The sequence below is a fragment of the Siniperca chuatsi genome, linkage group LG1, assembly GCF_020085105.1.
Source record: "Siniperca chuatsi isolate FFG_IHB_CAS linkage group LG1, ASM2008510v1, whole genome shotgun sequence".
NCBI classification, from domain to species: domain Eukaryota; kingdom Metazoa; phylum Chordata; class Actinopteri; order Centrarchiformes; family Sinipercidae; genus Siniperca; species Siniperca chuatsi.
The window spans coordinates 22,309,859-22,323,713 of NC_058042.1; the positions used below are offsets into that span (position 1 = coordinate 22,309,859).

The following is a 13,855-nucleotide window of genomic DNA, read 5'->3' on the forward strand; positions in this document are numbered from 1 at the left end:
GACTCCAAAATCAGTTATTATAAGAGATCTATTATGTTGTCTCCAAAAATTATTTTTCTAGCTAAGTCAGGTTTTTTATTTTACGTGGACTGAAAGGTCAAAGGTCACAATATAAGATATAGCCTTCTAAAATAACATAATAACATTACTATGACTTTCATCTACGTACCTGTGTGCAGGCAGTAGCAGGGGGGCATACGGAGGTGTGGAGGATCTATAGGGACACTCCTGGACACAGAACGCCTGATAACATGTCACCAGCTCGGTCTGGGAGGATGGTGACTGACAGTAGCTGCTCCGCTCTGGAACCCCACAGGTGGATCGAGCCGGAGAGGTGGTCACGGGTTTGAAGGCAGCAATGTTCTCCATTTGCGGGAAATTTCCCTAAGAATGAAGATGGTATTATCTTTTAAGTATTAATTATCTTTTTATTCTGGGTCTGTTTCCATTTTTACTTATTTGTAAGTACTTATTTGGCAGCAGCAACCTGAGACACTTGAATACAATAATGACCTATAATGCCATTTTAGCAATTCAAAGTGCCATTAAAGGAAACAGCCTATGGTTTATAGAATAGGGTTATGATATAACATAATCCATATAATCCATATTGTGGACAAATCTCATACCATCACATGTACTGTATGTATACAGTACATTTAAAATATATTAGGACAGGTGATTTCAATACAAATAATACACATCAATAAAAAAAGAGATACATATTTGTACATATTTGTTGTATGTATTGTTGTAATTCATTTGTAGCTTCCAATAGGCCATTTACATGGAAGACATGTTGACATGTCACAGTAGGGAAAGGGTAGGTGATAATTACAAAATTAATGGGTCACACTGTCATGACTTACTGGGACATAAAAGAGCAATCGTTAATGTTATTAGTGACACCAGTGATTTTCCAACTATGACAAGTCAAACTGTCTGCTGTGAAAAAGGCCTATTTAATAGTCATTAAATAAGTCTTATACAGTACATTGTCGGTTAACAACTAGTTCACAGTCTTTGGATCTAAAATCAGAATTTGCTCTTGAAAGCCATTCTTACCTGTGATGAAGCAGGGTTTGGACACAGGCTGAAGAGGAAGAGAGTTAACCAGAGGAAGATATGATTCCACCTCATCCCTTTCATCATGTTTTTCCCTCTCTTCACTTGTCCTTCAGTGATGTTTTTCAGGTGAAATGGCCTCGAAAAAACAGGCCACCTCTTCCTTTTCCCCATCCTTCTCTCCCTTTGCTTGATTTCGACTTTTGTTTCTGCAGACAGAATCCCTGAGACACCTCTCTTGCTCTTGCCCTTTCCTTCCATGCATTCCCCCCCACTTTTTAGGTCTTTTCTGACTTCCTTGTTGCATGTATTCCTTACGTTACACTGCTCCTCTCTCCCTCCTCTTTTCATCCTCTCTCTGCTGACTCCTCTCTCCCATGTTTGTATCTTCCTTTTCGCTTTCTCTCCCTTTGCTCTTCCGTCGTCATCGTTACTCTGTTCAACCCGTCTCTGGCCTTTGACCCCACAAGATTCCAGAATCGTATTCTCTGAGGGGTCCAGCATGGTCCGAGGTTCTAGAATCTCAGACAGGGGTTGTGGAACATTCCCGGAGGCAGAGGGATGTTCAAGAACCTGGATTTCTTTCTGAAGCATTCCAGCAGCGCTTGAATAAGTGATGACTGTCATGGTTTCATGGTCCCAGGGTTACAGGGACATTTTTTACAGTCCAGTGCCCTTAGGGTGAGGCTACAAAGCTTAGCTCTCTGTTACACTGTCTCTGTCCCTCACACACACACACACCCACCCACCCACACCAACACACAAACCACAACCAAAGCCTTCACATGATAGGTAGGATTTCACAATCTAGAGAAGGAAAAGAGAGAAGGAGGGAAGGAAAGAGAGATGTAGTCAGACCAAAATCCAACATGAGACAAATCTGAGGAGAGTGAAATGCCATGCAGGCTATTCCCTAGCCAAAGCCTACACTATCATGTACAGCTTGATGGAGGCACAGCTCAACTGATACTGCTACATTGCTTTCCCATTTTCTTCCTTTTCCATTGAATTAAACATGCCCTTTTTCCTCTGGCATCTGGCCTCCAGGTTTTTTCACATAAGTTTGTTGGAAATTGAAGCTTAGGCCAAAGCTCTCTTCATTACAATACTTATCAGCTTCAATTTCACATTTTGACACAAAAAGAGGCCAGCAGAGCAGTCATCTCTAGTGTTGAATTACTTGGACCCTCTTGCCTGCAATGTCCATTAGAAAATAGGAAAGCCCACGGTGTATCTAATAACAGGTACTATATGCCGTACAAATTTGTAAATCTATGCAGATATTGTAACATGCTAAAATATCTAGTAGCTCCTCGTGGTTACCTGTTGTTGTGGATTCCCAGCACAAAGCTCTATCCCCATCACAAGTGCAGCGTCAGATACATTCAACTTGTTGCTCTGGCATGAGTCGAGCAAAACAAACTACCTGTATTACTCCACACACCTGTCTGTCAGCGATAGTAGAAAAAATAGTCCTCTCCAAACATGACATGAATTATTTTGTCCGTCGTTCTAGCCCACGCTTCGACAGAAAAACTGAATGACAGTACAACTGAACTTGACAAAGCTCCTTGTTTTTCTCTCTGTCTTACCTCTCTCATTCAGAACATGCGGCACGCGGTGCTAAGGAGATTACCGCGAGACGCCATCTGACCAGCAGCGCTCGAGGCGGCAGGATATTGGGCACAAAGTAACGATGATGCAACGTTAAAATGTTGAGAACCAAGTAACGGAAACTTGAGAGCCCTGGGGGGGCCGTGAGAACAAACAGTGCGACATATCCGTTTTGTATCTGTTACAGAATGCTAAAGATTGTCAGTGACAGCAAGGCAATAATATGCGATTTAAAAAGCCTAATTACCCCCTGCCTGGTACTAATGCTTTACCCCCCACCTACGTGGGATGCGTCTGGGTTTCAGACAAGTGGCTCTCAGAGGAAACAGGAACGCTATTGCCGTCGCTAGGCAACCGTGGTCTGCTCCGGCCAAAGAACGTGTGGGTAGGAAAACATTAGGTGGACTATCAGTCAAATTTATTTTTTACTAACATACTGCATCACCATTTAAGAGTGTAGGCCTAATACATTATGGCACTGATGAGAAAAACAAACAAAACAAACATAGAACCATGAAAAGGATGGATGTATGGATAGACTGCGATCATTGATTCGTGTTGCATCTATAATTCAGTTGTGCTGTCATACATCGACACAACCTATATTTGACCACTTTCTACAAACTAGACTGCTTTACATACATATTAACTAAGATTTTCCAAGGAGTACATGTTTTAATAACTCCAGTTCATCAAAACAAATAAAAGTAATCAAACTAAAATTAAAAACTCCAAATAGGTTTTGCATAGGCTTCATGCCTTTGTTTTATTTATCTTACCCATTCTTTTGACCTTGTTAACTCTTTTTGCTTAAATTTCTGCAATAGTAACTTGTGTGTTAGGCTAGTTGTGTGTGGGTCTGATTTAGGCTACCTTCGGAGACACATTTCAGACTCAAGACCAGTTAATTGAGGATGGCTTGTCCAAATGGGGACATAAGCCATGTCCCCATTTGGAAAAGGCAGATTTTTGTGTCGTTGATTAAGGTTATAGTTAGGGTTAGGGTAAGTATCCAGGAAATGATTGTAAGTCTATGTAATGTCCCCAAAAATGATATAGGTAAACAGTCACAAGCTCAGTATTAGTGATGGTCCCTGTACATAGCTTATAGTCACTTAGCAGAATAAACTGTGATTTCACATGGAGATATAGAGCTGAAATGCTCATTTTGAAGAATATTTAAAAGGAGGCCCTTTAATTAGCAGGAATGCCATAAGGACAGGCAAAGGGAGCTGGCAAGGTGTCTTTCCCTGTCAGCAATTTAATGGCAGTCACCAGGGATGCACTACTATGTGTGCTATTAATTGGGCCTTGGTATCAGTTAACCATGAATTACTAATTACAGTATCTGTGATGAAGTCTTGTATGCAAAAGTGACCAAACTATGTATTCTACAGCTGCTGTGAATGCCCTACGATACATGGTTGATCATTTAGACATTAAAAATATGTATTTTTACTTGTGCATTTGCCTGTGTGTGAAAATCTGAGTTGATTAATGTAAAAGGAGTAAAATGTTACAATGTAGATTCAAATAATCAAATTCAATAAACTATAGTAACCAAACTATGAAGTTGATCAGATTTTCTGTGCTTGCACTATTATCTGAAGTAGAAAGTGAGGGTGTATAATACTGACCGTGTGCACATATGACAACAAGAGAAAACTGTCTCCATCAAATCTTATACATTGCATTATATACAGTATATTTGACCTGGTCTATAAAACAACCAATTTTAGACAAATGTTTTAAATTACATTTTTACATTTTTTTCTCCAGTACCCTAAGCCACTTACATGCATAAATCCTCTAGTTTCATAAAGCTGAACATCCACTAGCAAAATATAAACAATCCCCTCAACACACACACAGCAGAAGCACTAGCTTGAGTATACAGTAGTTCAGACTTTCACTGTGTGCTTAAGTGCTCTGCATTTAAATTGTGTAAACATTTCTACCAAAAAAGACCCTCTCTTATATTTTTCCCTGCCGACAAGTTTTTACGTTATCATACTAATCGCGTTTGAACAGCTGCAATTTGCTTTGGTTGAACAAAGGCATTCTAACTAGGTTTTAATTAAGTGTTCCTAATGACCTTAAGGAGATTAGAGGTTCGCCTTCTAATCAATACCAGGCAGAGAGGAGCAAAGGGAGGGGAGAGGTGGAGAGGGGAGGTGGCTAGGGGCTGGGATAGAGGTAGGGAGGAAAGAGGCGGAGAAAGGAATAAAAATGAGAAAGCAAAAGAGGGAAGGAGAGAAGAGGAAGTGCAAGGTGGTGGAAGGAGGAGAATGAAATTGAATGGAGGGACGAAGGAAGGAAAGAAGGAAGAAGAAGAAAACTATAATTATATACTACTATATATTCACATTTAAATATTTGCTAAAAGGAAATAATAGTCTCTGTTAAATAAAGGTCATAATCGTATCTACATATACATTAAAAAAATAAAAAAATGAGTCATGATGGCAGACATGAGATTTACCTGGCTTTTTTCAGCAGCCAACAAAATGATAATATGTTTTTAATGCTTAAAGGCTTCAAGAAAAACTGGCTAGTGACAGCTAGGGGTATCTGTGCATCTCTACACAAGCAAACATTCACATACATAGCATGATCATTTACCCAGAACCTTCTCTGTTAGCATCCCTCGTCATATTTTCCTCCTTTTACTTCTTTCTTTTCCTCTCAGAGGGTGAAAATGACATCACACCACTGTGTCAGATAGGCTATGATTATCAAGAGCTTTGTTAGCCAAGAAGAGTTTCTCTTATCCTCTCCTCATAAGACATCTGCATAGATTTGCACAGAGTGTGTCCACATGACAGAGAATCTAGTCATACATTGATTGTACTAATTTATTCAGCCAGGCACATTCAATTCCAGAGATTGAAGTGCTATCACACAAACGGGATTAAAACCGGATGATGATCGCACAATTAATATTGTCTCATTTTCTAAATTACTTATGTATGACTTATATTTGGCTAAATTGTGTTTGCTGGTCTAATAACATTAAGGGTAATATGGTAAATGTAGACTGTAAATGTACCGTCTCTCTGAGTCTCCAGAGCAGCATGAATATGTATGGGGACATCCTTGGCCTCGCTGCTGATTAGGAAAAGTGGAATAAATTGATGGTCGGGCTCTGTGTTTTTTTAGCAAAATACAATATTAGGTTGTCCATATGGAAATGTTACACACACACACACACACACACACACACACACACACACACACACACATCTATTTTAGGCCTGATGCATTCAAGAGCAATGTTAATTCCTGAATAATAGCATGGTGGTGACTGCAAACTCATCATTTATCTGTGTGCATGTAAAATAGCATGTATACGTATGCGCATGAGTGTATAGGTTTGTGGTGCATTGTGGAGTTTTCTTGTAAACAAACAGAAGTTCTCTTTACATTTAGTATTTCTCACCAAAATGTATTGCATGTACCCTTGAGGTCTAAGAAACCTTGAGGATACATGCTGGCACATGTACATCCTTGTTGGTGTGCGCAACACTTGTAAAAACATTGCTCCATAGCGCTACTAGTGGTCAAAAACTCCACAGCGTACCTTTAAATACCAATAACAGACATTCTCCACATTTGTTTTTTTTTATGATTTTGATGAACAAAAATACTACCTCAGATGAGGTAGATTTTTATAGATACACATAGTAGTTAAATTCTCAGCAGATTCCTTTACAGTCAGACATGGCTTTAGTTGGCCATCCTGTGGAAAAGGTAGAATAGGTTGATCCACACTCAGAAAAGGGAGGATATGTGGAAAGAAAACGCATGAAGAGAGGCTGTACCCTGCAAAACTTACGTGTATTTTTGTTGTCACTACCCAGGCCAGATGCCCCGTAGGGCCAAGATACTAATCAAGAGCTCAACACCATGGCCGAAAGCTGAAGCTAGTTTGGCAGTGCCTAAAGGCTCCCACACATGATGAGCAGTAAAAACGCTCTGCACTGGCTGTGCCATTGTTTTCCTATGGGGAGAGCGGTGGCACCCAACTAAGTGGAAGCGCGACCCATGGTGAGGCACACTGCTCGATTATTTCAATTTAATTATTTCAACTTTGACCTTGGTTGCCGCTGACCTTTCAAAGCGCAACCAATGAGATAACAGCTGTATGTGACGTAGCCAGAAGTGAGGTAGAGAGTAATGGAAGAAAAACTCATATACTGGGTTTCACAGTTCCCTGAACTCTATAACTTAACATTTAAAAACATACCATGATCTTGCCAGCAAAAGTAATGCATGGTGAAATGTCAGCAGTCAGATGAGGCTACCATGTTTGTGAATAGGCATATAGTTAGCTAAATCCAATGCTAAATTTAGCTTAGAGCTCTTTTTGATAACCTATATTTGCGCTGTGCTTTACCTCGTGGTGAGCGAAGAGCAAATTTTTTTATCATGTGAAGGTAGCTTTAGGATGCAGCATCACAATGTCTGCTAGATGCTGGCATCCAAACATTTCCAGCTCAGTAACTTCCCTCCAGTGTTTTTTTACAAGACATTATGAGAGGGGATGAAAGGGGAATATGCAACATTTTTCACATCTGTCTTTGTAGTTCATGTTTCAAATGTAATTTGCAGTAGCTTACATATGCATATACATCAAATCTCAGATGCTTAATTGGCAGCTGCGCTGGTCTGACTGAAATGTACTTTGCCGTGCTGGTGTAAGGTTTATTTAGGCTATCTCTTCTATTTTACTCTGCCTCTTGTGTCATCCTGCTGTCTATACTCTATTTTGGTCATTTCTGTCCTCCACTCATACACCTCTTCCACACATCCCACTCTCCACAGGCACCACTCATTCTTTTCTTCATTCACTCTATTCCCTTCTCCCCTCACCATGCCCTCAATCACTCTTACCGTCCTCCATAACCGCTCTTCTCTAAATGTCCTTTTCTTTCTTGTCCTTGTTTTATGCAGCATTTTCTATAAATAGATATATATATATTTTAATCCATGTTCATCATTTATCCTCCTTGGCTCTAAATGAAATGCACCAGAAACTAGATATAAAAACAATTTGGCTTTTCCTAGGCTTTTCAGATTTTATACCCTTAAGTCACAGGGTCCATATTGTGTGCGTGTGTGTGCGTGCGTATGTGTGTGTGTGTGTGAGTGTGTGCACGCTTTCTGCCTCCTATTGGGGTTGAGGCCAGTGACACCCTCAGGGCTGTGCTGTCCAATCCCCTCCATGCTGCGTTTCTATAGGATTGAATTAACCTCCTGCCTCTCTTGACAATGCACATACACATAATCATCCAGTTTCACATACACACACACACACACACACACACACACACACACACACACACTTTGTCTATGCCAATCACCTTTCCCCTGTCAAAGCTATATTATTAGCTTGGGGCACTTCAGCAACTATTATCACTTAGATTCACCCATGGGAATCAACCTACTAAATGCACAGAATTTGTTTATTTATTTTCTCACAGAGTCACTTGCACATCACTGGCTGCATAGGCACAACAATAGGTGTAGTACAGAATGAAATATTAAAAGTTTTGCTCACTGTAAAACTTAATGCTGCAGTGACTGATTTGTGTAGAGAAACAGAGACTGCAAAACAAATTTTAAAATAAACTTACAGCTAAGCCACTTGTCTTGTCGTGAACACTTTGCCTTCAGCAGTTCTGCATTCACTTATAAGTTGAACCTTGGGATTTACTACTTTGAGTTGGAAAAATTAATTCAAATGTCCCTTTACGTCATGCTCCCACTTAGGAAGTCAAGTAGGCGTTCTCAAACGTCAGTTTCTGTGTTGCTTCGCAGACAGTCATCACTAAACAAATATAACTTTCATAAGATTTTATGCTTTGAAAAAACAAGTTTGATTTTTAGCATGATATTAAATCAATCAACATACAAATAAATTAGCATTAGTTGGTTAAAACTGGGAATGACACATTTCCTGTTTCCTTAAACCTCTGACTATAAACAAATACACTGGCACCGAAACATTTTTGAACATTTAAATGCCATTTTTTCTCCACATGGCAACTGAACTACAGTATGATTAAGGCTCTGTTGCACCAGTAACCGCACCCAACAGTGATGTCACAGTGTCCTGAATCACCCACAATTACAGTACAATTCTACATCACTGCAGCAAGGTACAAAGTTAAACCACTAGAGGTCAACAAAAATTTTATATTTAGCAGGTGTAAAGTTGCCTTTTAAGTTTTGGGAAAGAGCGTGGATACGTTAATATAAATAAATAAAAGTCTGTGATGAGACACCAACACCCTCAAGTCAGATATGCTACACACCCATTCACTGCCCCAATCTCCACACCTTTACTTTTAGCCATGTTACTGTAAATAAAAGGAACACTGCCTCCTCCATTGGCACTGAAGGTTGGCATTGGAAGTAAATTGTGCACTGCAGAGCTGACAGTGGGCTGGAAACTGTAGTCTGCTGGCAAAGTCTGTTTAGATATTTTACATATTAGTTTTTCTCAAAATTAAAGTGATAATGAATAAACGTTATTTGTTTATGTTAACCATGAGGTAATCCAGGGATACTGAAACACAACATAATTAAAATAATACTTGTATTTTGACTATATAAGCTGTTGTGCAATGGGACTGATTTTGCCAGTGTGCATTGTGAATGTGTTACAGGTGGAATACTATTGTGTTCCATTGTTAATTGTTTCATTGCTGAACCAGTACTAATCTATTTTATTACTATGGTAATACACGTGTTTAAATAAAAATGTATTCAGAATTTAAAATGAAGTAATATCTATAAAAATGCATACTTTTTCAGAACTTAATTTCAGAACTTTCTCTTGTGTCTATAAACAGAGATGAGTTAGTGAAATTGTTTGTGCTTAAATACTGACGTGTGTTATTAACGTACATATCAGCCCTGGTAAGCTCTAATTGGTTTTCTGAGGAAAAGTGGCTGCTGCATATCAAACCTTCAAGCAATCTATTGGCCACTAGTGGGTGATTTTAAGTGCCACTAATTCACTGGCCAGTGACACATCAGACTATTTATTAAAGTACACTAACTTAATGAATGGCCCATAGAATGGAGAGTTAAAACATTTACTGTCCTAAGAGAGAGATAGAGAGCAATAGACACAGAAAGAGGAAGGGAAGGGGGAGGGAGAGAGGGAAAGAGAGAGGAGAGAGTGAGAATAAATGGCCCATCGTATAGAGTTAAGACGTTAAAAGTGCAAATAGACAGCTGACCCTCTTATAGCTCGCACATGCAGCTCAGATGCGCGCAGCCACCTAAGCCACTTTACATCCTGTGAGATAGAGGGACAGAATGGGAAAAGAGAGAGGGAAGGATGGAGAATGGGATGACACAAGAGGATGGGATGTTGGGGAAATGGAAAGAGGTGAGAGAGAAGTGGGGCAAGTGAACACAGGTGATTTACAGTTATAGTGAATAAGATAGAAAAACAGTCAATGACAAAAAAGAATGAAGAAAAGGTCGAATAATGAATGAGAAAGAGACAGCGTATAAAGAGAAAGAGTAACAGAGGGATAGAACATAGAAAAAGTAAATCAATGTAGGTTTGCACAAACGAGGGGCCATAAATTACAAGCAGAGTGGTCTGCTAGTTAGCATGTAAGCTAAGTAGGCCATATGCCATTTGATGGAGAGAGGGTCATTGGAGAGCACAGGACAAGGAGAGAAGAAACAAATAGAGACAAAGAAATACAAGGAGAGAGTGACGTGAAAAAAGGAAAGTTACTCTTCATTTCCGCTTGCCACTGTTCTCATGCAATTTTTCAATCCCTCTGCCATGCTTTCTACTTTCTTTCTCTTTTTTGGATATGCCTTGATAGAAACAAAGCAGAGGATGGAAAGAGGAAAAGTGGAAAAAAGACCAGAGGGTGATCTGGTCACAACAATTATGTTACTATGTTTTATCTATAAATGATATTTTCTGTACTTTTCCTGTAGTTTTTGTTCTTACACTCTAACATATACATAAGTATTTCTTATGTATTTTTCTCCATCTGTGCCCATATTTTTGCTCTAGTTAATTTGTCACTGTGCACTGTTACTCTCCTTATCTGTGTTTTAGTGTGTGTGTTGTTTGTGTGTGTATGTGTGTGTGTGTGTGTGTGTGTGTGTGTGTGTGTGTGTGTGTTTGTCAGGGGAGCTAGATGCTGTGAAAGGCCATTACCACCGTGAGTCCATGTCACTAGGCCTGTGAAACCCAAGGGAACCACTGATACAACTGGGAACCACTGATACAAGGGGATATGGGGATAACACTCATACACACACACACACACACACACACACACACACACACACACACACAGGCACATAGAAATTTAGACACATACAAATAGAGCTGACATATGACCACATGTGGACCCCACAAGATTGTAAAATTATAAATCACACATGCCAAAATGAATGCACAACCCCACACACACACACACACATATAAATATATACACGTATATATACACACACAAGGGGGGTTAAATAGCCCCAAAACAGGCCTTCGAAACACCATCAGTGTGAAGCTGCCACACATTAGCACTTTACAGGTCACAGCACCTAAAACAGATGTGGTCACCCTTGGAGACTGACCCTGTTTGGCACCGTATTAGGAGGAGAAAATCACATCCAAAATCAGACTCCAGTATGAGGTCTGAATGACCTCATACAGCCTGTTTGTTTAACTGTGTTACTATATGTGCCACATTTTTAAAAAATCACTGGTTTCTGAATAAAACTGCAAGATCTTCCCCCCAGAAAGGAGCTGCATTGTCTTTTTTTAAATGCTGCAAGTATTGCATTGCATTGCATTGCATAATCATTGCCCTAGTTTTCTTCAAATGTCAGATATTGCTGATCCTTTAGCAACAGACTGAATGTGACAAAGGCTTCTCATCAGCTTCCAGGTGTGAATGTGTGTAACTGTGTGAATGTTATAAGGGTGCTCCAGCAAAAGGGAGCATTGTTCTCAGTGAAACTTCCGTGAATAAATAAAGGTTCAAAAAAACAAAAACAAGTGCACCTATAATCACCTCTTGTGTTTTCCTCATTTTGAGCATTTGTCTGAGTTCTTGAATTCATTCTTCTTTACATTTCTGTTGTTTAGCATACTGTTGATTTTGAAGATTGATATATGTGTTCTTACTCTACTCTTTTACTTACTAATACTACTAATGGTCTATATAGCAGTTCAAACTGTCACAATGAACATTTCAAAGTTGGACAATTAAAGACAAAATCATACATGGCAGGAAACCATTAACAGTGAAATAAAAACAATTACATTACAGAAACAAATAAAACACCAGTTACATGCATGCAAGTGCATACACGTAAACATATAATTCAAAGTTATAGAAAAATATATCCATAGAAAGCTGTGGCTACTGCAAAAGTCACAAAAGTTCTCCTCAGTAGGTTCAGTGCACATTCAGAGTAGATGCTGCCAAGTTCAGTAAATTGTTCGTTTTAATCAGGGTTCGCAATACTGGGGAGCTACGGGGAGCTTGGCTCCCCTGAGAGAGACATGAGCTCCCCAGAAAGCCTCATTTGAGAAATTTTGTGGGAGCTCTAAAGTATCGCAAGTTTTGGTGCCACTGTTTTTTTCTGTATGACTTTATATTTTCTTCTTTATTTAGGTTCCTGAAATAAATTATGAGCATTAGGTGTTGTGTTTTTTGAGTAGTTATCTTGTTATCTTGGTATGTTTTCCGTAAGACCAAAATTTGAGGCCGGGGGTATGTTCATGATTGTCATGGATGCAACCTAGGTCGGGTCTGTTTAACACAAACATAATTTTTCTGTTTCTTTGATGTCCGAGGCTAAATATTCTCTGTATGAATTGAAATGTATTGATAGTGTATTTTTGCAAGTAGGCGGGCATATTCATGTATGCGCGTGCATGTATATACCGTACCCTCCCATCCCCGAAAAATAGGGCTCACCGAAATATAGGGTGTAATTTGAACATTGGTTTAAATAGTCACTTCCTCTGTTTTTGTGCCTGCCTTTGCCACTCCTTAAAATACCTACTGTAAGGCAATTCACAACAGACAAAAGTTTGCATACATTTAGCATGTTGATTGGTCCTTGAACGATCACACATTTAAATCTCTACAAAGTAGAGATTCCACGAGAAGAGTTAGTTGAGTTTGAAAGGTGCTCACGGTTCATTGCACGTCCACCATCCAGCATAATTGCCAGCACTGATGTAAATGGCTATATGTTTTGTACCCATCTGCCGAAGTTAAGTAAAGTTCCAAAAACGGAAGATTTGGAAAGTGTGATTTCCACCTATGCACATCCAGACGGAGCCCATACACAACAATATTAATGAGGGCAGCACACCTACGTTTGTAAACTGGTTTCAATGACCAAAGGTGCTCGTGTACACTGGTTGCTGTTTTTAAACGTGAATTAATTAATGTCACCACAAACGCTGGTGTCTACTTGCTCATCAAAGCTCAAATGTCCATCTATTCGAATACCTCTCTTGTTAATGAATTTTCTTTGGAAGTGTACCTCATTTACAGTAAATGAATGTAATGGAGTAATCTGAATAGAAAAGGATCTCATCCTTTGGATTTAGATTCATTAAGTTGTGGAAATAACAGTAACATTCAACATTTCATATCTGCGAGGCAGCTTCTACGACTGTGTAGACTAATGGTGCCATTAGGTGTTATGGGAAGCTATAACTGTGTCATTGGTATAACAGTGAAACTTTATGCATGTGAATAGAGAATCAAATGGGGCCGAAAAATTAACCCTGCGGGATTCCCAAAATAGTAGTTTGCGATGGATGAATTGCCTATGGTGACTGAAAACACGGCATCAGACGACTGAGTTTTAAACCACTGAAAAACCCAGCTCATCACAATTATCAACAGTGACAGATCAGGGTTATATCCTCTTTTTAGTGCTTAAGTTAAACAGTCACAAAAAGCTGTGTCATTCATTAGTCAGTTATGCTGAGTCGAGTAGAAGAGACCTGTGCGGAGTTTTATTTTCTTATGCACAAAACAAAAAAACAAAAGAGGAGATAGCTGAGGAGCAAGGTAAAGGGATGAAAGATGCTCAGAGAGAGAGACAGAGATGGAAGGAAAGATGTAGATGAACCCAGAAGGTGGAGGAGAAGAGAGGAGTTAAG

At 39.4% G+C, this 13,855-nt stretch overlaps 1 protein-coding gene across 1 annotated transcript in view; it reads right to left on the reverse strand.

The window, feature by feature from the left end:
* Nucleotides 1-3,029, reverse strand: part of ush2a (Usher syndrome 2A (autosomal recessive, mild)) — a 222,921-nt gene extending 219,892 nt beyond the window's left edge. Inside the window, 3 exon segments of the mRNA XM_044199324.1 lie at nucleotides 170-384; nucleotides 1,066-1,872; nucleotides 2,658-3,029. Coding sequence (XP_044055259.1) covers nucleotides 170-384; nucleotides 1,066-1,692 — 842 coding nt within the window. The 5' untranslated portion in view covers nucleotides 1,693-1,872; nucleotides 2,658-3,029.
* Nucleotides 3,030-13,855: the final 10,826 nt, after the last annotated feature.